Here is a 23740-nt window from a genome sequence, read left to right as displayed (position 1 = left end):
TATTAAGAATGTACCTGAAAAAGAAACATGTGTACCAATTTTTAAGGAACTAAAAATAATGACAATTTCAAATTTGTATGCTTATTGTTGTTTATTGAATGTTAAAGAATCAGTATGTAATTTTTTAACTAGGAAGGAAATGTATAGTTATTTTACCAGAAAAAACCATATTCTAGATTTACCTACTCTCAAACTTGGAAAAAGTAAAAGCAGTCATATATATATATATATATATATATATATATATATATATATATGAAAATTAAGCTATTTAACAAATTACCGGAAACAGCTTGGTCTGTACCTATAAACAGAGTTAAAATAGTGGTGGCAAACTGGTTAAAAGAGAATGTATTTTATTCTGTTGATAGTTTCATAGCCTGTGATACTAGCACTATACATTTTTAACTACATTGATATATTGGTTTATTATTTTATTTTTCTGTTTGTGTATTAAGTGTATGTATATGTTATTGTTACCATAGTTTTAGTATAAATTATTTATATATTTATTTATTATTATAACTACATGGTTACCTGTTATCACCTTATAGGTAACTACATAGTATTTGACAACTGTCCTTTAGACAGAGATTTATATTTATATTAAGAAAATATTAATTGTAAATCTGACTTTGTCAATTGCACAATGTGTTTAAAGACAATAAAAATTCTTGATTCTTGAACTTATTTCAAAACTAAGTAGAAAGTTTTAAATAGAATTAATTACATTTGTAAAGATAAATATATGTTTAAATGAAAATTGCATTAAAAGTAGACCTGTTATCGAAGGAGGAGCTTTTTATGTAGGTTTTGTAATTTAAGAAAAACTTTAAGACTTATTATGGGTTTTAGGTAAATGCAAATGCTGTAAATTTGAGAAATTGAATGAGACTGTAAGAATGAATTATTACTTGATGTAAGTACATATGAAGCTACAACTGTTCGTGTATATGAGGAAATTACTGATGAAAATAATTTGGAATTATTGAGATGTATGAGAATGGTATGAGGTTACGGTAAGGTTGTCGGTGTTGGGAAAACTGTGTGAACAACTTGAACCAATTATGTAAATTAGATGTGGAAGCAAATAAACCTGTGGACAGTATTTTCCAGAATTAGAAACATATTATTGGTTTAAACCCATAACATTAAAAAACATTTTTATTAAGGGGTTTTCCTCTGTATTTTTACAGGGGTTAAAGTTGGACCAGTAAACGAGAGAATAAAGTGAAAGGAAGTTGTCTGAAAGCAATATCAGTTGTATGTTCCATTAATAAATTCAGGAAATACCTAGAAGTACCTCAATCTCATCACTAACGATAGTGCAGTGAACTGAGTATTGTCACTCTACAACAAACTTGGTAAACTGGAGATATGGGTAGGAACAATATTGTCTTTACCGTTTAATGTACAGCACATCAGAGGTGAAAAAAAATTGTTGACATTTACATTTAGCATGAATGTAGCCTCGTCCCAAAATACAATGTTATTTAGAAGGATTAGGTTTGTATCTAATATGTTTATCATAATTTAACAAAACACTCAAGACCCCTGTCAAAACGTTCAGTTCTTGAGCAATTTAGATTTGTGTGGTTTAAAGCCACTTTTACGCAAATCATTTTGCACAGAGCTTTTGGACATATCATGATTGCTTGCAGCCGACTTGAGCATGTCATTAGGATTCTCAATGAATGACTGAAAAACTCTCACACTTGAATCCTCATTTGTTGCACTTGGGGGAAGATCACTACTAGGAAGATCAGATACAGTTCCTTCACCAAAAAAACCGTTTATTGTTCTCTCAACTGTTGATTAGAAACCAGGTTTTGATTAGGAAATGAATCAATTGTATAGGTTTTGAATTTCAATGTAAGACCATGTTGAATCCTCCCAACCATGCATTAATAATATGGTAACACTCGCGTTTGCTAAGTGCCATATTAAGCCAAGCAAAAACTAAGTTTTAAACTCAAAATAAATGAAGAGAAAAGCTGTTATGGCCTGTCTTCACTAATGGGTATAATGCTATCAGTCACAAATATTTTTATCTGTTAGGGCTATCATAGTTAATTTATTTTCCTTGTTTGATTTATTTTCAATCCCTTGCAGTAATGGAATTTATTATCATATACTAGTATTGTAATTGTAATTGTAAATTCAAGCCATCTTTGAACTACTGCCACCTCTGGCTTGGTCATCCGTTATAGGACGGGTTTGCAGAATTGTACTTCATTGTAAGACCTTTAGTTTGATGTGCATACAACCTGTGCTTACATTTAAGATTTTCTTCTGCTTCTTGTGGGCTGTCCCCCCGAGGAAGTAGCGGGTCGCTGAATATGTGGCAAATTAGATTTTTATGCCCAGTTATTTTGTGCCAAGTTTTGTGGTTCTGTCTCAAATATTTAAAAAAATATTAAACCGTCCTGGGACTTTTGCACTCCCGGTATTTTAGTCAATAAATATCACCAAAACTATTATATCAAATTAAATATATTAAATTAAATCAAATAATTATATATCAAATTCAAGAACCTTTTGGAACTAATAACTATGTTATGGGAGAGTAACAAATCGGTTATAAACTGGATTGCTTTAATTAAAAAGTATTTTTATAGGCTGTAAGAAAACTTGTTGAGATGTAATTTTGTAACAAAACTAGTTTTTTCAGTATCATGAACTATCGTAATAAAATACATTCTTAGTTGATAACGTTTTAATTCATTAAAAATACAATAGACATATGTATTTAATTACATTTCTCTCTTGTCTATGGTTGATTGTTGGAATTTTTCATTCTTAAATCCAAAACCAAATGGCAGAGGGGCACAACCTGAAAAAAGAATAATTTGTCAGTGGAAAGATTTTCATGTTGACTTGCAACAAAGTATATGACAAACAAAGAATGGTGTATGCTGTACCTAATATGTAAGAATAAATATAAAGTAAAAGTATAAAAAGTAAAACATAAATATAATTATATACATATATCTTGGATGAATTTTTCACACCATCACTCTCACACACCAACTTTCCTTTTCACATCACTCTCAACCAGTAAATTTTGAAGAATACAAACTTTAAAACTATCTTGGGGATACAAGCATGCAAAATTTGAAAAATATAGGGTCTTCCAACAAGCTGAATGTGAAGATATAGCCAAAATTTACATCACGCTTTTACGTTCCTGTCTAGTTTAAGTTAGATGACTAAGCCATACGGAGGGTTAAGGCAATGAGTACTCAAGAAGGTAGTAAAACAGCATACTATACATTGTTTGAATCCCATCTACCCTATGGCCATAGGCGTGTTCAGCGGAGGTGCCACCGGTGCCGTGGCACCACCACTATACAGAGATTTGGTCTGTGCAGAATGTGATTTTTACATATAAACAGGAAACTGCAAGACTTTAATGGCAGCACTATTTATAAGCTAATTCATGTATTGATCTAAGTAGATTTCATTTTGTAAATCATTTTCCACATACAGAAATTGTGCCATCAGCAGCCATTACATTGTGAAACATGTATAGTATAGTTGCCGTTGTCGCTGCAGGCCTCATTTAGTGCTAGTAACTCGCGATGTTTGTGCCATGCCGGTGCCTTTCTTTTAATATCTATACTAAAATTTATCCACTCACATAACAACAGAACTGCAATCAATTCCAGCAGAAGTGAACAATGCGAATCAATGAGATAGCTGAACATCTGAGAACCAATAACGGAGCCAAGTCGACCACAGATGATGGTCAAAGACACTGCCATTGCTCTGCAACAGTATTTGAGATCCTAATCCAAAATTCAGTTACAAATTTTTCAAATAAAAACTAAAAAGTGTAATTTGTACAGTAATGCTAACTTTTCCTACACTGTGTAACTTATAACAAATAATTTCCTGTTCTATAAGTAAAATCTAGGAGATAGCTTTCAAGTTCAGTTTCAAGTTTTCAACTGAACAGTCTCAACACTACATACTGCACTTATCGACTACTAAAATATCAATGAAAATAGATTAAAAAACTAAGATGTCTTCATTACAAAACTTGTTGATGAATACATGAAAGTCAAAGGAGGTGTTAAGGTTCCCCTGTAGTTGTCAAGGGAAAGGATGGCATTGGTTGAGGAGATAGGGAGAAGACCATCCAGCTTATTGTTGATGAAGGACCTGATAGGCCTTTTTTTAAATCATGTTGTCTATCTGATTGTCTGTCTATCCATCTGAGCGAGAACTCTTGGTAAAAAGGTCCTAGAAACTTGAAACTTTGTATATAGGTTTATCTTGGTCCAAGAAAGAACTCTATTAACCCTCCTACTAACAAGTGACTCATTTTGAGTTCCTCTAGGTTCACTCTATAATAGCCAGTGACTCATTTTGAGTTGTTGTGTTACCTCCTTTTCTATGATGTATTTAACCATCAAACAAGGCTTACCCCCTGACAAAAACAATACCTACATGTTTCCAATAAGCTATCCCAAAGAGGTATTGAAATTTTCGAAAAACCACTTGACTTTAGCAACTTGTAAAGTAGTCTCAAAGTTAGCACCAGCCCCAAGATTCGAGATGTTTTTATTGGCATTAAGCATAATTACATATTATGCAATAGACAAAGTCAAACAAAGCTACTGTATATGCATATTATACACAATAAAATTAAAAACATTTTTCCAAACCTATTCGGTTTTGTAATAAAAGAAAACATCATATAATATACTAAAGTAAATAAATACAGTAACTATAACAAAGAAATCAATAACATCTTTTTATTAATTAAAATCCTATAACTAAAATAAAACAGGTTAAAAACATTAATGAGGTAATATTACAGATCATGATTAGGTCATCATGAACAGAGTAAAAAGCCTTGTGTGAAAAAAAGTTGCGAAAAAGGTAAAAATTCTAGTATTTCCAAGTATCCTACCACAGTGAATTTGCGTCTTGTGAGAATGAAACTTATATTACTGAAAGAGCAGCTCTTTCTAAACATGTTTTTGTTTTGTTTTTACAAGCCTATATATTTCCTTTAGATGTATAAAAATTGGTTGCCTAGCAACTGCACACATACAGTACTTCTATATAATGGCAAGCGACTTTAATCCAGTTGGTTTTGTTTTGACAAATAAAAACTGTTTGGACATATTTTCTTAGGGTGGAACTAATATATTTCGAAGAATTTAAGTTTCGATTTAGCAGTCAGTGAGTTTTATTTGCTACTGTTGGCCTCGACTTTACATGAAGAAGTGCAACATCTGTGTTGTTACTGTCATCATCAGCTGTTGCGCTGGCCGAAAACACTGATTTAAAAGATATGTAGTGCACAAAGATTATTTGTGTAAAGAATGAAAATTACTTACTGATTTATAGTGATTTATACTGACTATAGTTCATACTACAACGTGACAATTATTATTAGAGAACCATAGATGTGTTGTGTTTTGCTAGGTATAAAACAATATTACTTTGAATTACTTTTAATCCGGTAAGAATAAACATTTTCAATATTTATTATATATATATATATATATATATATATATATATATATATATATAAAACTTAAATTTTACGCTAGTTCAAACATCACTAACATAACAAACACAATTTTTCCCAGACTTTATATATTTTTGAAAATTAACATTTTTTTATTTCTTCTTTTTTAGCTAAGACTTATACATTTGCATTTAGCTAACAGAACATATGTTTGGGATTACTATGCATTGACATTTGTTGAGTTGCATGCAAAGCAATATTTTATATTGACATATCAAAAACCATTGCATTTTTGGTCAATTAGCTATTTTTATGCTATTTTAAATTGTTTCATATTTTCTATATAAATAATAAATAATTCGTTTTGGCTATTTTGGATTTTTCTAAGAAAATGTTGATACATACCCAGGAAACTCGATATTTGTAGTTTTGAACTAAACTTGCTAAGCAACCACTAGTTTTTGCACGTTAACTTATTTTATGAGTTTTAATACTTTTTTCCAGTTTAATATTCAAATTCAAAATATTTTTCAGTCACACTGGTTCATTTACAAATATTTAAACAGAATACTAATAAAAACAACAGACAAATTATATAACAAATTTTAAAATATGAAACACTTTAATAAAACTAAAATTAAACATAGCTTTTACACTCCCATATATTCTCAATTCTCAATTCTCAATTCTTTATTCAGTTTGTACCATACATACAAGAATAGTGTCATATATGTAGAATAGTACATAAATTATGTATTTAACCTAAACTACAAATTTAGTTAGCCTATTTTAAATCAAATAAATAAAAAATGACATTTCTGAGTTAAGATTATACTAAGTCCTATTATTTTACCAAAAAAGCATCTCAAATATAAATATTTTTATTGGATTTAGGAAAAAAACTCTTCCAATGAGTAGCAGGGGCGTTGCAGCAAATATTTCTTTAAAAAACACCGGAAGCCCTTTTCATAGATTTTGCTCTTTATATTTGTCGGCAGGTGATTTAAAAATTTAATGCCCATATATAAGTGGCTTTCTTTTTGTAGAAACTAAGTTTGTGTTGGGGTAAATCTAGGTTGTTTCGGTGTCTAAGTGTGATAAGAATGAATATTACTACGCGTATCTAGTTTGTCAAGATTACTTCCTACACACATAATGCACTCTAAAATGTATTGATCATATATTGTTGGGATTTCTAAAGTGGAAAATTTTTCTTTTATTACCGAGATTCTCTCTTCTAAAATTTAGAATTGTTCTTAGGTGCTTTTTTTTGAAGTATCAAAATTGTGTCTAGATTTTTTTTAGATGTTCACCATAAATGGCCAACCGTAAGCTAAATGAGAATGCACGTGTGCATAGTAGATTGACTTTAATGTCTCAGTGCTACACAGTAAAGACATGCGCCTCAAGATGTAGAGCCCTGATGAAATTTTGCTCGCTAAATATTTTTTATGTGACCATCCCAGCTAAGATTATTGTCCACATTAAGTCCTAAGAATTTGATACTATTAATTTTTTCAATTTTAGTTTGTTTAACTGAATTGGTATTTCTAAAATATCTTTACTTTGTACAGTGGAAAATATCATTTGATTAGTCTTGCAGCCATTTTAAAAATAGACTATTTCTTTGAAAAATAAGTTTGAATGGTTTTTTAATTGTTCTTTACAGGCTATTTCCAGATTTTCATAAGTTTTAGCAGTCACAATTAAGTTAGAATCATCAGCATATAAGATCAAATTACTTTTTGTACCATTAATGTTGTTTAAGATTGAGGGCATTCCTTGGATGTAGCATAAAAACAGCAATGGTCCCAAAATAGAACCCTGAGGTACTCCATGCTTGATTTTTAGTGTGCTAGATTTATGTTTTACTACTAGAGTATTTTGTTTTTGACGTAATCTCAACATACTGGGATCTGTCCGAGAGGTATGATCTAAACCAGTTTAGAGAAAGGTTTGATAAACCCATGACTTTAAGTTTGTCAAGAAGGACTTGGTGAGAAATACTGTCAAAATGCTTTTGACAGGTCCATGAAAACCCCTATGGACTTGTCCCCCTTGTCTATAGAATCTATTATAGTTTCCGTAAATTCTAGCAGAGCTGAAGTAATGGATTTACCTTTACGGAATCCATGCTGCTGCCTATCAAATAAATCATTGTTTTTTTAGATGATCTACTAATCGACTGTACATAAACTCGCTCATAAATTTTTGACAAAGAAGGTAAAACCGATACCGGACGATAATTATTCATTTTAAATTTTTCTCCCTTCTTAAAAATTGGTATTACTCTAGACACTTTTAAAAACTTCAGGGAAATTTCCAGTTATAAGCGACGAGTTAATTAATTGAAACTAAAGGCTTCAACAAGGACTTACCCAACATACTTAATTAGTTTCAGCGGAACTTCGTCATGGCCCGACGATGATTTATTTTTTTAATGATGAAAATAATTCTATCTAATTCCTTTTCATCTACCGGATTACACCGAAAAGGGTTTTGTATAAGATTTTGATCTAGAACATTTGCACCTGAATGACTTGCGGGACTGTGGTTCCTTAGCTGTATTTTGGATTAAATCTCCTATTACATCTATGAAATAGTTATTGAAACAATTTGAGATGCTTAAAGGGTCTGATATTATTACATCATTATCATTTTTTATACAATTTATAGAACCCTTTAGGACATTAGAACTTTTTCCAATCTCTTTATTTTTAATTTGCCATGTTTTCTTACTGATATTATCTGAGTTTCTTAATTTGTCTGTCATAAAAGGTTTTTTTTGCATTAACTAGCTTAGTTTTTGTAATCTTTGGTTTTCAATTTACAATATTTCATGAAATCTTCACTACCACTACGTTTTAGCTTGTTTTGTAAGCTCAACAATATCCTTCTGTTCCATAATCAATTTGTCACTAAATCCAGCTGCATTTTACTTTTACCAAGATATTTTTTTACTTTTTTTTTAGGAAAAATTAAGTTAAAGTTGTATTGAAAAATACTGTTAAATACCTCAAACTTTTTATCTACATCAGCTAAATACATTGTCAAACCAATTTTCATTGGACAAGACATTCTTAAAAACACTCATTATTTTTTCGAAAAGTCCCTAAACTCTACATATTCAAATTTTTTTTCAAGACCATTCACAACTGGTAGATTGAGTTCAAAAATTTGTCCATCATGATCTGACAGTGCAGTTACAATACCAGTCACCTGTGTTAGAGACTTATCAAAATTTGTAACAATATTATCTATAGCAGTAGATGAATTTGAAGTAACTCTTGTTGGAAAATCTACTAAGTAATAAAAATTATGCCTTTTAAGAATATTCTTAAATTTTTTGAATTTCAGATGAAGTGTTTAGAACATTGAGATTAAAATCTCCGGCTATTACACTGTTTTTTACATCCTTAAGACCAGCTAAGGTTTCAATAATTTGTCTAACTATTTAAAAATTCGAGAGTTTGTAACTGTGGCTTCCTGTAAATTCCCACTAGAACAAAAGATATTTTATTTATTTTATATTTAGCCACACAAACATTCAAAAAGTTTATCTTCTGTCAACTCTTCAATCTTTTCAAGTCTAAGAGCCTTTGAATTTAAAACTCCTCTCCGACAGGATGACCACCCCGCCTCCAGTGGTGGTGGTACGGACTGTACTCAGATGTAATAGAAAAGCTTTCCAGATAAAATGTTTGTTAATTCATTCGGTTTCATATTGTGCTCGGTCAATACAATAATATTCGGTTTAATTAGATCTAAAATGATATCTAATGATTCTTTTCGCGATTCGAGGTGCTGAATGTTTTGGTGAAAAATTGAAAAAATATTTGTAGATTTATGCTCAGATTTACTTTTTAATGAAACATTTTGAAAGTCTAAATTGGACTTCTTTGAGCTATCAGTGGGGAGTTTAAATCCAGAGTTTGGTGTGGTGTAAAGCTACAATAACTGCCAGAAGGGCTGTTGGGTGATGAGGCTGCAATGAGGTTAGTGGTCAGCGTCAGAGCTGTGGATGGTGTTAATGATTCAGGAGACTCAGGGCTTACAGTATTACAGGTTGAGTCAGAAGGGTGAACCTGAGGTTGGGTTGAGATTTCCTGTGTTAGGGGTGTAGAAAGGTTTATGGATCGGATTCATGGGTGAGGATACATTGTAAACATTAACAGCACTTCTCAGCGTCTTCAGAAATTCCGGGTGAGATAAGACCGTTTCTCAGAACTCTGCTTGAAGATTGGTTGTAGGAGACTACGTAGATGGTGGCTTGAGTACTTCTCTGAAACTCTGTTAGTCTCTGAATAAAATGGTCTGGTTGAATGAAAGTCTCTTACGCTTATTGTATGTTAGACTCGCGATTATTTTGAACCCAGTTTTGCTATGGAAGGTTTCAAGACACACCCAACATTACATTGTACAGGGTGATGCCAGTACTTACCTACTTAGCAATGTTGTATATATATATACTAGTTAAAGTTGATTAGGTAATTAGGTTAACAATACAATACATTACCAAACTTATGTAGTGTAGTGTATGTATCCTCAGATCTAAACATATTATACTTCAATACATCCAGTAGTTAAATTTCAAAATTTCAGGGTAGATTAATCTGCCTATGTGCCCTCTCTGATTATGCCCCTGGCTTTCAATGACTTTGGGTAAAAAGCACCAACAGGGTTTCTTACCACCTACAATAATGATAATAGGTGTTCAGCTCTCTACATTACCTTATGTAAGTTGGGAAGAGCTCAATCAAGATGGTACAAATGATATTGTAGCATATGCCACTGAGAATTGGAATTGCACCAAATACCACCATGATGACTGTAGGATATGGAATCCAAGTGAGAAGCAGACACAAACTGCTGTTCACTATCATCAGGATAACTACACAACACGAACAAAGAGTTATTTGCCAACGTTACAGATACATATTTTACTTACTTTAACTATGATATCTTGAGGATTTCCACAGTATATACTAACTCATTACAATCACCAAATACATTGCCAATGCAATTACAGCAGCTAAAACATCAGAGTTTCTAGTTTGATTGTGTCATGTTTGTCCACGGAAGGTGCTAATCAATATAAATAGCATTTCAGTAAAACAGCCCATAAGATAAGAAGCAGTCTTCAAAAAGTATCTAACATTATTTTATATAACGCTACGATACGAGATGAGTGGTGATGTACTGAAGCACACCGCTCAGTTCGACTGCAGTTGTATGTAGCCTTCAAAGCTGTAGCCTTCAAAGCTGTAGCCTTGAGCTGCCCTTGAAGTGTGTGGCATTGATTTTTGCACTGAAGCCGAGGATTTTAAGGCAGAAATTGAGAAAGATGTTGGTGCAAGCACGGGGGAAGCCAGGGTAAGCTCATCTAGATCGAACTCGCAGGAGCAACAACTTGCAATAGTTGAGCTTGGTGAGCACGCTGCCACCCGTCTTGTGGACACTGGTCGTATCATGATTGGCTGGATATACTGCAGAGTGCGATCCTGTGTGACAGTTCTCCGCTGTTTTAGGTGTTTTGGGGTTGGTCACTAACATGGGACTTATAAAGGTCCTGACCGAAGAAAAGATGGTGTGTATCTGCAGTCTGAAGGTATAAATGACATTAAGAAGGATTGCAAGGCTGATCCACATTATTTTCTCTGCAAGGAGAAAAATTTGAGGCCTGCTGAGTTCAAGCATCTGCCAGGGACTGGAGCTTAATCTGTTTTCAGACAGACTCTGGCACATGCAAAAATTAAAAAAAAATATGATGATGCGCATTCTACTATAGCTTGAGTAGCTGATGCTGTTTTAGATGAAAAGTGGTTGCAAAAGCACATAGACCTTCCTGATCGTCAGCGAGCAGTATCAAAATCAGAATGATCGTTTCTGTGAGGTGTGCGGAATTCACTTTGGTGAACTGCTACTTTACTCCCAACGAGAGTATCCTAGACTTCCTCACAAAGATTAACAATCTGGAGGACACCCTAAGAATGTTTGATAGTATGTTGTTGTCATTTTACTGTGGTCATGTTGTTGGTCACAACAGTGACTTCAATGCAAAAGCTTTAGAGTAGGGGTTTGACCCATATAGATGCAAGAGGAAGAAATAAGCCTATTCTTGATATCTACAAGAACATGACTCGCTGTAATCAACAACGGGAGTGTATCCACTTTATGCAGGCCAGGGTAATAAATAAGAGCAAGCGCCTCAAGTGGAAAGAGCTTAGACGTGATGTTAACGCTGACCCTTGGGGTCTGGATAAAGGATCGTAATGCAAAAGCTTGGATCTCTGTCACCCAGCTCCATGATGGATACTGAAAGGACGAAGCACATTGTCAACACTATCTTTCCAACTCATTCTATGAGAGATTTGGAGGTGCATGCAGTGCCGGTTCAGGGCGTGCCACTGTATACAGAAGAATTATAGAAAGATGCGATAAAACTTTGAAACAAGAAGGCTTCAGGGGCAGATGTATATCCAGTGAAGTGCTGAAGATAGCTTTGGAGGTGTGCCAGGAAGTGTTCCTGAGCATGTAGAGCTGCTGCTTGGATGAGGGCTTTTTCCTAAAAATATGGAAAAGACAGCGTCTAATCTTGATCAGCAAAGTCAAAGGGGCCCAAGCTTCCCATCAGTGTACAGGCCTCTCTGTATGCTCGATGTTGCAGGATGAAGTTGTTGAAGAAACTCCTCCATCCATGTCTGATAAAGACGATTCAGAAGGCTGGCGACCTGTCCGCACGACAGTATGGCTTCAGACAGGGGATGTCAACTATCGGTGCCATCAAAGAAGTGGTAAGTATATTTCAGGTGGCATCGCACTTGTACCACTACTCCAGGTTGATATTACTGTTGGCCACTCTGGACATCAAGAATGCTTTTAATTCGGCAAGATTGATTGACATGCTGGAGGCCTTGGAGAAATATTTCAGGATCCCGGAGTATCTGCTTAGGATGGTGCAAAACTACCTTACAGATCGGCAGCTGGTCTCTATGACATCAAATGGCAAACGTAGGAGGGAGGTCACAAGCAGGGCTGCTCAGGGTTCTATCTTGGGCCCTACTTGTAGAACATTTCCTGCAATGGAATTTTGCATTTGCAGATGTCTCTGGAGGCTTTCCTGGTAGGATATGCAGATGACATCACCGCAGTCATTGTTGCTCATAGCACAGAGAATGCACATTTGGTGCTGAACATGGTATTACGATGCTTTAGCTCATGGCTCTGAGAATATAGGTTAATACTAGCGATTGAAAAGAATTGGTTCTGTTCAGGGGGAAAAGAGTTCCTACAGCTATCCAACTCCAAGTTGGAAGAGTTGAAATACGTACAAAGCCTGCAGTGAAGTACCTTTATGTGTACCTGGATACCAAGCTCTTATTTTGGGAGTATATCCGATACTTATCAAAAAAGCTACCAAGGTAACATAACAATGAATGGTGAGACAGCAGGGCGAGATGGGCTTCTTCCTCACTTAGTTTTTGTCGGGCCACGGTTATTTTGAATTGTACCTGCACAGAATAGGTAAACAAGAGTTGCCCACTTGCATTTTTGGAGATTCATCTCATTTTTGGAGATGTGGAACATACCTTCTTTAGGTGCAGACGATGGACAGAAGAAAGGAGGGAGCTGATGATGCAGTTGCAGGAAGATCTCCAACCACAGACCAGATCATTGGAGTTATGCTCCGAGGACAGGAATGCGGGAATATGTTAGCCAAACATGTGGATAAAATCTTAAGGGCGAATAAGGTGACTCTAGATTGTGAACAACTATGTAGGAAGAATAGGAAACCAGACGAGAGCTTCAATAAGGCTCAAACAAAAGGCCTAGTCCGAAGTATTGGGAACACCATGTTCAAGCTGGTCCAAGAAGAGGAGGGGGTGTTTTTTTAGGAAAACCCTGTAGGAGAGCCCCACACATATTCACTTAGTTATGGTAAGGCCAAGCGTTAGTGCAGTAAAGCATTTTTTACATCCATACAACAAAAATAAATAAAATGGGCCACCTCATGTAGGATGCTTATCCAAGTGTTCATCCGAGTCCAACCATTGGTTGGATTCAGATACCTTATTGGTCTTGAGTGACATTAGAGGCAGTGTCACCCCTGGAGAGGTACTTTCCCAGTCCATTGGGGATCATCCAAACTAAGGTCAGTCCATCCCCTAGACCCCTCAGGACATACTGCTTGTGTGTCTTTGAAATGATTAGACCACCATATATATTTATCTTTATTTAACAAAATACTTTATTTCTATAAATTCCATACTGAACACTCAAAAAGCTGTTGCGTCTACTAGCTCAAAATAATCCTTTAATTAAACAATAATGAGAATGTCTCATTTATTTCATAACTTAAGCTATACCCAAAACCACAGTATTATAACAATACCACTAGAAAAATATCCACTATCAACAAGTTGTATATTTACCTAAAATCAACTTCTTCTCCAACAACCTGATTATCACACTGGCGGAAAGCATCACAGCTGGAAACACAATCCCAAGTATGAAGTTAGGTAGAAAAACCGCTGTGTCAATAGCTTCAGAGCACTTTTCAGTAGTAGTTGCATTGGCAGAATACTGCACCATCACCATCTGGCACATCATTTGACTCTCCTCATGCTGTTCTCGTGAGAAAGCAATGCGATTAGCCACTTCTGGCAACCAAAGAAGAATTGAGTTCATACTGTAACAAGAATTCTGTATTTGGAACAGTAATTTAACTACTAAGTTAAAATAAACTTCTGAGTTTGAGAGAGACAGTAGCCGTAGCTTTAGTAGATTGAATAATGACAGACTAACAAGATTGAATAGTATCATGAGATTTCAACTCCAGACTACCATGCCCGTTTTTAAAACAGGTAAGCTCGCTTTTATGTGGTGCTATGTTTATGTTTAGACATTTCCCATGGCTACTTGGTTATATAATGAATGACAACTATAGAATGATAAAACTATAAAACCTAATATATTTTGCTCAAACTAATACAGCTTGACAGTAACATATCTTAAAGTAAATATATAGGTATTAAATCATGTATTTCTATTAAATTACTGTTGCTAATAGTGAGAGATTAATATAAATAAAATTATTAAATATTCATATGATAAAGAGGTATGATTTATTATAAGAGAGATTTATTACATGATATTATGATAAGAGGTGTGATTAACATGGCAAACAAGAACGTAGCCAGACAAAATTTTGGGGGGTCAAGACAACTGATATTTTCCCGTAGTGGACTGAAAGTATGGCCCCATTTTGTTTCCTTAAAAGGTTCTTGATCCATTTCTATGTTGAGGACGATCTTTTAGCAGTACATGTCAGTGATACTGAATTATTTAAATAATAATAATCGTTTACTAAAAAAGTTGTTGAAAAGATTAAAAATTTCGGGGGATCTGGACCCCTTGGACTCCCTCACTGGTTACATCCTTGATGGCAAACAAAGAGGTTAAATTTGGGTTATAGATAGCTTAGACTCTCTTATCTTGAACAGGACACTTATTATCAATAAACTCCTCCTCTCACTATACCACCAGCTCTCTTGAGAAACTCCAGTGACAGGCTGTTAGTCCATGAAGATAAATAAAACAAGGATAAAGCAGAGACTGGTTGGGAACTACTCTGAAGGAGATCACTTAATAAAACATTTTCACGATTAAATAACCTTTTTCCATATTAAGGTTGGATTCATTTTGAACATACCTCATATTATTGGGTTCGTAATAGGTATGTTGTTTATTTAACTCCCTCTTATTATATTAGGCCTTACACTCACAAGTCTTGTATTTTAAAAAGTGACTGGAAATAAAAAGTACCTCTTAATTTTTTCATGAGTTAACAGACTTTGTTGTATATCAAGGGCCATCCATCCTCAGGCAATATGCAGGATAGACACATCTTCTGGAGATAAGATTGAAAAATGTAGGAGATTCAGGAGATTTTTTAAGCATACCAAAGACCTCTTTTACATTACAAAGTAGATTGAGTAATAACACAAAGACTCTACTGTAAATATAGATGATATGTTATTTGCACTAATACTACTCACCACATTCAGACTTTCTAATCTTCCTATCCATTGGGACAACTTTAGAATTCCTAAAGCTTTTAATGAAATGTGGCTATCATATCTTGCCTATACATCAATTAAAACATAAGAAAGCGAGTGACTTACAACCTTAACCCCTTTATTGAAAATGATGACACTACTTAATTTTAAACATCTAGTGAAGTACTGTTTTAAACTTGCATTATAGAACAGAAGATATTTCTATATGAATAAAGTTAAATGGTCAATAATTTGATATTCATTTGTTTAACATAGCCATAAATATGTGTATTCAGTCTATGTTGCAAAAAGTACATCTTTATTTCCTCATGATATGTTTAATACAAATCTCGAATTTACTTCAAACAAAACATTTTTAATTGAACGTAGATGAGGAAGGCGGTAAAATATATTTTTGCAACATATATTAAATGTCATATTTTCTTGAACATCTTAAAAAACAACATGACATGTTTTGTGTAAACACCCTTTTACACACAATGACAGTGTATTGCTCATTTAAAACTTATCATTCTCCTAGTTGCCACCATGATACATGCATTGCAAATTACGCTTATGCTGGCCAAGATGAACTTGTTAAAACAATACAATACAACAATGTTAAATACATAGCTAAACCATAATTGTTTACTTGACTTTGAAAGATTTGTCAAACAAAGATTTCAAACACGCAAGAAGTGTATTGCACGCTTGGGGTTCGAAGATCGAGGATAGTTTGTTTCCTGATTGATGTAGTACTCTTAGAAATGGCACTAATATCCTCTTGAGACAAGTTGGTATACTTAATGATAAATAAGCAAGGGTATACCACACTATACTTGTGAAGTACTAGAGTCCCACCCATTAGGTGGTTGCAAGGGGGAAGAAGTTGTTGTTAGGACAAGTGGGAAAGAAATGTTCACAAAAAAAAGAATGAAGGGGATCATTAGGTCCTTAAACCAAGGGCAAACGGATTTTCTATACAATTGCAAGAGTGGCACAGTAGTTTTATACATCAATTGCAGCTTTTAGAGTAAGTTTCTGTTCAGAATGCATCTTAGATCGCGGAAAGAGGTTTAGTCATGTAGGTTATGAAAAGAACCATCTTTAAGATTAGGTCTCCCTGCTTGATTCCTATGGAACAATAAGTCTAGCTTCCTTTCATTAAAACAATGTAAAACATTCTAAATAGGTGTGAGATGGATGATATGCAGGCAAATCTGCTCAGAGGCAGAAAAGATGCTACTGATTAAAAAGAACTGATTAAAGAGCACTTTGTTCTCATACAACCTCTCCAATTAAAAACAAAACCTGAAACTGCTGGAAAACCTGAAACCTTTGAAAAACTGATTTTCATTATACAATGTACAAATAATAAAATGTGAATAAGGTGTTATGTATACACATCCCACACAAAAAAACAACAACACACCTCGACCCAACAACACATCTGAGATCACAACACAAAAAACCCATATACAATAATTTTTAGCCCTTTGCTTTTTAATTTATTGTTTAAGCAGAATACAAAGTTTGAATCAATCTTACATATATCAAAATGAATTCAAAGTATATTTTATTGTTAGTACTAGATTCATTTTTTTACTATTTGTTGAAGGTTCAATTATTTCTTGTACAAAAAAACCACCAACCATAATAGACCATAAACCACCCATAATGGACCATAATAGTACGTGAACACAAGAAAGTTGTCCAATTAATTAATTTAGTTTACAATTACTTAACTCCGTGTTGAAATCAGTACACTTTAAGAGAAAATGTCAAACTCACAGAGTTTAACTTAAACCAAAGTTTCATGGTGAATGATATAAATTATAATTATTTATAACTCAAAGAGGTTATGGTTAGATAACTACATGAGTAGATTATAATTAGATGTTTTATACAATATTTACCTCAAGAACGCCACAAACATGAGAATGACACAAAGTATCAAATTTTTCACGTGTGGCTTTTTAAATAATGGAGATGTTTGATCATAAATGTGTTTCAACATTCCCAAAGCTCCTTTTCCTTGGACTGGTGGCTCCACCTCCTCACTATCCATTGTAACGAACAGAACCTATAAATATTGCAAGAATATCTAGTGTAACTTGAATTTTAACCTAGTTAAAATAGGTCTAGTTTAACCTCAAACAGACTAACTAGTTCAGTATATCTACATTTCAAGCAGAAGATCAGGTAAATACTGATCCTGGAGGCCACGAATTACTGGTTCTGATGATGTTGTTATTGATAAAAAAGAAACACAGGTGGTAGCAATGGAATTAGTGTAATACTGGAGTGTCCCTGATTGAGTGTTTTGCTGACTACCACAAGTCAAGCACTTCTAAACTTTGAAAATATTTAAAAATCCAATCATTCGGAAATATATTTGCTTATCTTTATAGCGTAATTCCTATAAGTACATTACAATATTATAATTGTTTTCTTTGAAGTAATATTATAGTAAGAGATATACGATTGCAAGCCTGGACGATTGGCTTTATTATTTATTAATAAAGTAAAGAGATCTCAGTTAAGTATGGTAATACTAGAGGTATCGTAAGAAACTAATCTCTTATACTTATGTGAAGTTTAAACAATATATCTCAAGCCTAAGTGAATTAAACACGAGTTTACTACAAGCCACATTTGCAATGATATGTCTCGTATTATTTTATAATCAATAATCCTAATAAAATAACTTTTTTTCTAATATTGTATTTTCCACTGATTCTTACGACCTACTGCCCCCATCCACCAATGATAATCTTCTCCTTTCACCAGATTTCCACAACATCCTGTACCAGTAGATATTATTTTTTAAATATAATAGTAACAATGTCCCAATGAACCTCCCCATAACCCCCTCCCACCACACTCCTCTTAAAAACCACTCAGTATTAAATTTTATAATGTTTTTAGAACTATAACTATAATATAATGTCTGTATTGTAGCTTTGTAGTTTTCTATGATTTTTTAAATTAGGCAGTGCATTAGGATATTCAAACCAAAAATCACAGCCAAGACCGAGCAGAGGTCTGAGAAACTGGGTATTTAACAACTATACTCAACCCGATTTTGTCTTTATTCATTTGTATTATGACTAAATGTATACAGACCTTCAGTCTATTTTGTAATTAAAATCTGTTGTTTTAAAATTTCAAATAACTGGTTTATTTTGTTAGGAAATTAGAAATCTTTGCATATATCAACTGAAATAGATATAATCTATGAAATAGACACTGTTATAAAATTGTATCCTGGGAATTGTTCAACTGATTTAATTTAAATAAGAACATGAATCCCAATGACAGTGCCATATATATATATATATATATATATATATATATATATATATATATATATTTGTGTGTGTGTGTGTGTGTGTGTGTGTGTGTGTGTGTGTGTGTGTGTGTGTGTGTGTGTGTGTGTAATGCTTTTCATAATTTGCGAAGGCTTTGTACTGTTGCAGGTATACTTTTTTTAAATGAACCTTATGTTACAAACACAGAAAACAGAAAATGTATAGGACACAAACAGCAATATCTCCACTGAAGAATATCTCGTCTTCCGTATGCGTCTGTTGTTATTTTGTTTTAATAATGTCTTGAAATGTTTTTGCCTTTAACTTGTAATTGTTCAAAGCTTCAGATATATTAATTATATAGCAAATAATTCCCGCAATAAATATTAGTTGAAATTTCATTTTTATTTTAGTGGCTAATAATTTAGGGATTATTTTAATTACAAAACATACACTCATGTCAACTTCTTTTATAATATCACACAGCTACACATTTTCTCTCAAAACAAAAGGGGTTTTTCTTATAGAAATATCCAAAGAATGGCTTAACAATGCTTTAAAAGGTAGGATTCGGTATATGTTGCACTTGGGTACAAATTAAACTGATAATCTTCAAGCTATTTTGCTAGTTAATAACATTCTAATTTTTTTTTTTTTTTAATTTTCTTAATCTTATTTCTTTCAACCTACAGTTTGTTGTGCACTATATACTCATAAAAATAAATCGATGCTTCAGGAGGAAATTGTTTGAATTTATTTTGAATTTATTTGTTAGATTTTTTCTTATTCCAACAGCTTTTCTCAATTCCATGTTAGCCATGAAATTGTGTGTTAATGGTACTCAATGTCTAGTACTCCATCAAGGACACAATTTTAAAGTGAATTTTAGAAGCTCAGTTTTTTAGAGTGGAAAATGCAGAAAGTGGTATTATCATTTCATTTCTTAGGCAAACATAACACCGCTTACTTAGATATTTTATCGTAAATGCTTTTGTTTAATTTTTTCTTTGTTAGTCAAATGTATTCTTTCTTATTTTGAATTAAAAGGTAATGGATTTGGGTTTATGAAAATGTCCTTTTAAATAAAGATTCCAGTTCGGTTTGTATGCTTTTGTTGTTCTCTTATTAGTTTTTTGTTTTCTTCATCCAAATCTTTAATTTACTTTTGCTCGTCACTTTAAAATTTTTCAATTTCATCTATGTTTATTATATCATATCTCAAAATCTACAGGTGCAGATGAACATCCTGGGGTAGGGTTACTATACTGACCTTCTTCTATACTTTTAAATAAATTCTGAACTATTTATTTTTGTTGTCCTTTATCCCTCTCACTAAGTGAACATTCACACAAAAAAAGCAATTAAATCTATTGAGAGAACAGCATAAGATTTTAACAATTTTTTTGTTGTACTCCTAACGTTTCTGTCTTTAAATTTCGAATAAAGTCCTACTCCAAAAAGTGTGTTGAGCATATATGAGATGTGCTTGGAACGAAGGACTCTTTTCTTTCGCATCTATCAACCCGAATTCTCTCTGAAGGACTGAAACTGTTATGTTATAAGTCAAGTCAAAACCTCGGGTTATGGCCAGTAACACATTATTTCTCAAAAAAATCTTACCCAAATGTCTCATTAGAACAATACCACCATAAAACATATAACAACAAACTCTATACAACTTAATACACTAGTGTATTGATCACATTCACAAGTGGACTGAAACTAATATTTTTGTGGGAAACTACAGATATGCTGCAAGTCCGTATAGGTACAGGCATGGTGTGGCGCAGGCAGTCAGGTCTAGCGTGACGCCACTTCAGCTCAGTCTGGCCCATCTCCTATAGTTTATACATCTTGACTGGTAGTACCAACTAACTCAGAATATCTACTCACAGGATAACTTTTAGCAGAATTTCCAGTATTAAATTTGTATATTTTCTGTAGAACCATCATAGTTTCTTCTGTTCTGCCTCTGTTTATCATAAATCTTGGACTTTCAGATATGATGTAGTAAAGGACAGCACACACACACCCGGGCAATCCACAAATGAGGTAGAATAGTCTCCAAGGTTTGAAAATGACAAACCAAATGTCTATTTCCCAAACGGCAGTCAGAGTCAACCATCCAACTACTGATGAACAGAAGGATACAATATCATTTAATAAATTGTTATTATTGTTAAGACATCATTTTATCCATAATATTCAATATGTTAGCTGCCACATGCAGATTTTGCTAAATTCCCCATGAATACCAATATAAACAACTGCTTTCATTTGAGCATATTTCTTATTAAATATTTATAACTCAATGACAGAATCCAGATTAAAATAATTATATCTAGGAAATAAAATTGTGGACTAGCTTATTTGTTACAGTATGTTTATTTTAAGGTATTTTCACAATGTAACAAAACGGTAGTATTTTATATATTATAGCTGAGTCAGCTGTCATTACTTCCACTGGTGTCATTTCTAGCATCTACTTTTCAGCACATTCTCCCACTCAAACTTCCATCCACTTCTATTTTAGCTTTTAAACTTATCATCTAACCAGTTCCAATGTAAATGCTGAGTTTCTTCATTTGTAACTGGTTGTTTTTTGTTTGAGTTTCATAAATATTAAGTTTATCAGACAACATTGTATAACAATTGAGGATTTAAAAGAGGCTGTAGAAGAGAAGAAATGGCAAAAATGCAAAAAATGTATAGAAAATTACAATGCACAATAAAATATTCTAGCCAATCTAACATGGGCCCGAAATGTTTCAAAGAACACCATAAATAAATCAAATAATTGCCAAATCTTAATTTTGTATTTGTTTGATTTCATTTCACTTTTTTATATACTAACAAATAATTTATTGTAATTATTGTGCGTTTTAATTATTTATTCAGTGTTTCTTTAACACATTTCACTTGAATAGAACTCTACAAATTATAGAATTAAAGTCAATATTTTTTTTGTTTTATAACAAATCATAGATTTTAAATAATGAAACTTTATTTATAAAACATAGACATAACAAATTATATTTTAAAAGGTACTTGAGCTGTATCTATTGACATATTGTGAAGAACAAAAAGAATTAAATTTTCAGTAACTTATTCAACCAATTAAACAAAGCCCAATCAAGCATTCCTGATTACAATACAGTAATGTTTTATCATCAGCCGGAACTATATACAACTCAATTAATTAAACAGTATTCTTACAAGTCTGAACTATTTAATGTAGCAATTGTTGGCATCAGCTCTGATGTGTATAACATCCATTAACTGATTAGTGAGCAATGACCACAGACTCAATATAGGTAAACAAACTGTCCTGCATATTTCTCTACAAGAAGTAGTATGGGACTCCTGTAAGAATAATATACAGGTAGCACTCTACAGCAAGAGCTTCTCAATTTATGGCAATACAGTAGAACCCCTCATATCCGGCCTCGGTTTTACCGCACCTCGGTTTATCCGGCCACTTCCCGGAAGCCAATATCGAAATTTATTTACCACGGCTTGCAGACGCGCAGTTGCACGCACTAGTCTCCCACGACTCTTGCGTTATTTTTGTGTATCTATTTGTTTACATTTTCCTGTGTTGTCCTCAGTTGAGCTAATAGGTTTAACCTGTAAACAGTTCGTTGATTATTTCCAGTGCGGTTAGTACAGTACAGTACAATTGTTTTGTTTCGTCAAGTGCTGTGTACTGTAGGTTGGTTTATCCGGCCGAATCGTTATCCGGCCAGGGGCTCGGTCCCGTGGTGGCCGGATATGAGGGGTTTCTACTGTATGAAGACTCTGAGTGTCGTGTTGGTGTGTGGTTGTTATCTTCTCTGAACATGTCAGTAACATTATCAGACTGAGATATCAAACTACCATCAACTCTGGGAATATTGAGAGGCTGGTATAGATTCAAGGATCTGCTGCCTAAATTCGCAAAACTGCAAATCACTCATATTATCAGTATTTTACCATTGCTATCCTGCTTATTGATTCAGCATCTCTACAGGAGGCACAGAGAAAAAAAGGGAAAGACTACTTTCAGTTTTATACACTACTTCAAACAATATGAGCACATGACTTCACTTGAAGATGTACGAAACTCAGTTTCAATGAAGGCTGTACACAGGATAATGACATACTATGTGATTACAAAACCAAGGAGCCACAGATCTATGCGAGAGGGCATCAGTACCATAGATGGTTCACTCGATATAGTACCTGCCAAGACCTAAAGCTCCACTTTCCTGAAGTGAAACCAGAAGTTTAGAAGAGGGGATTCATGTTATTTAGCCTGAATTTTTGTAAAGATTTCCCCGAGACTGTACGACTGCAAATTACACCTTAGATTTAACAACAACGGAAATAAATGTTTTTAGATTAATAGGGCATAATTAGGTTGTATTCTTTGACTGTTAAAATAAGGCATAAGATTGCAAATTTCAATCATAAAACTATCCATTTTTTTTTGTGTATTCTATAAAAAAATTGATGTTAGAATTTTTATCTATCTATCTATAAGAGTTATATCGAAAACTATGTACTGACATGAGTTGTTCTGAAAAACAGAATTATATCTGAGAAATGCTTGTATATAGGTGCATTTTTATTTATTTATTCAGATTAATAAGTTTTGTTAAGATTTTCATTGCATGAATAAGTCTCAAATACCAATATAGGTTATTTAAACAGAATCCACATTTATTTATTTTAGATAAATATATAAGTAAATACCACCATCATGTTATAATATTCTAAAATAATAAAATAAGATTGCAAAATGATACATGCAAAAACAAAATACTGGATGTGAATTTCCTTTGGATTTTGAGACACAAAAAGTTACTAAAATTAATTACTAAATTTTGGTAAGAAAGCTATACAAA

At 33.3% G+C, this 23740-nt stretch overlaps 1 protein-coding gene across 1 annotated transcript in view; it reads right to left on the bottom strand.

Moving 5' to 3' along the window:
- Nucleotides 1-2701: 2701 nt before the first annotated feature.
- Nucleotides 2702-23740, bottom strand: part of LOC124368979 (synaptic vesicle glycoprotein 2B-like) — a 33600-nt gene continuing 12561 nt past the window's right edge. Inside the window, exons 7-12 of the mRNA XM_046826566.1 lie at nucleotides 20748-20986; nucleotides 17460-17626; nucleotides 13918-14174; nucleotides 10217-10376; nucleotides 3641-3768; nucleotides 2702-2833 (exon numbers count right to left, since the gene is read on the bottom strand). Of these exons, the coding sequence (XP_046682522.1) occupies nucleotides 2754-2833; nucleotides 3641-3768; nucleotides 10217-10376; nucleotides 13918-14174; nucleotides 17460-17626; nucleotides 20748-20986 (1031 nt within the window). The 3' untranslated portion in view covers nucleotides 2702-2753. The remainder of the gene's footprint in view (nucleotides 2834-3640; nucleotides 3769-10216; nucleotides 10377-13917; nucleotides 14175-17459; nucleotides 17627-20747; nucleotides 20987-23740) is intronic.

Source organism: Homalodisca vitripennis, chromosome X, assembly GCF_021130785.1.
Source record: "Homalodisca vitripennis isolate AUS2020 chromosome X, UT_GWSS_2.1, whole genome shotgun sequence".
Classification (NCBI taxonomy): Eukaryota; Metazoa; Arthropoda; class Insecta; order Hemiptera; family Cicadellidae; genus Homalodisca; species Homalodisca vitripennis.
This window is presented reverse-complemented; position numbering and strand designations above follow the sequence as displayed.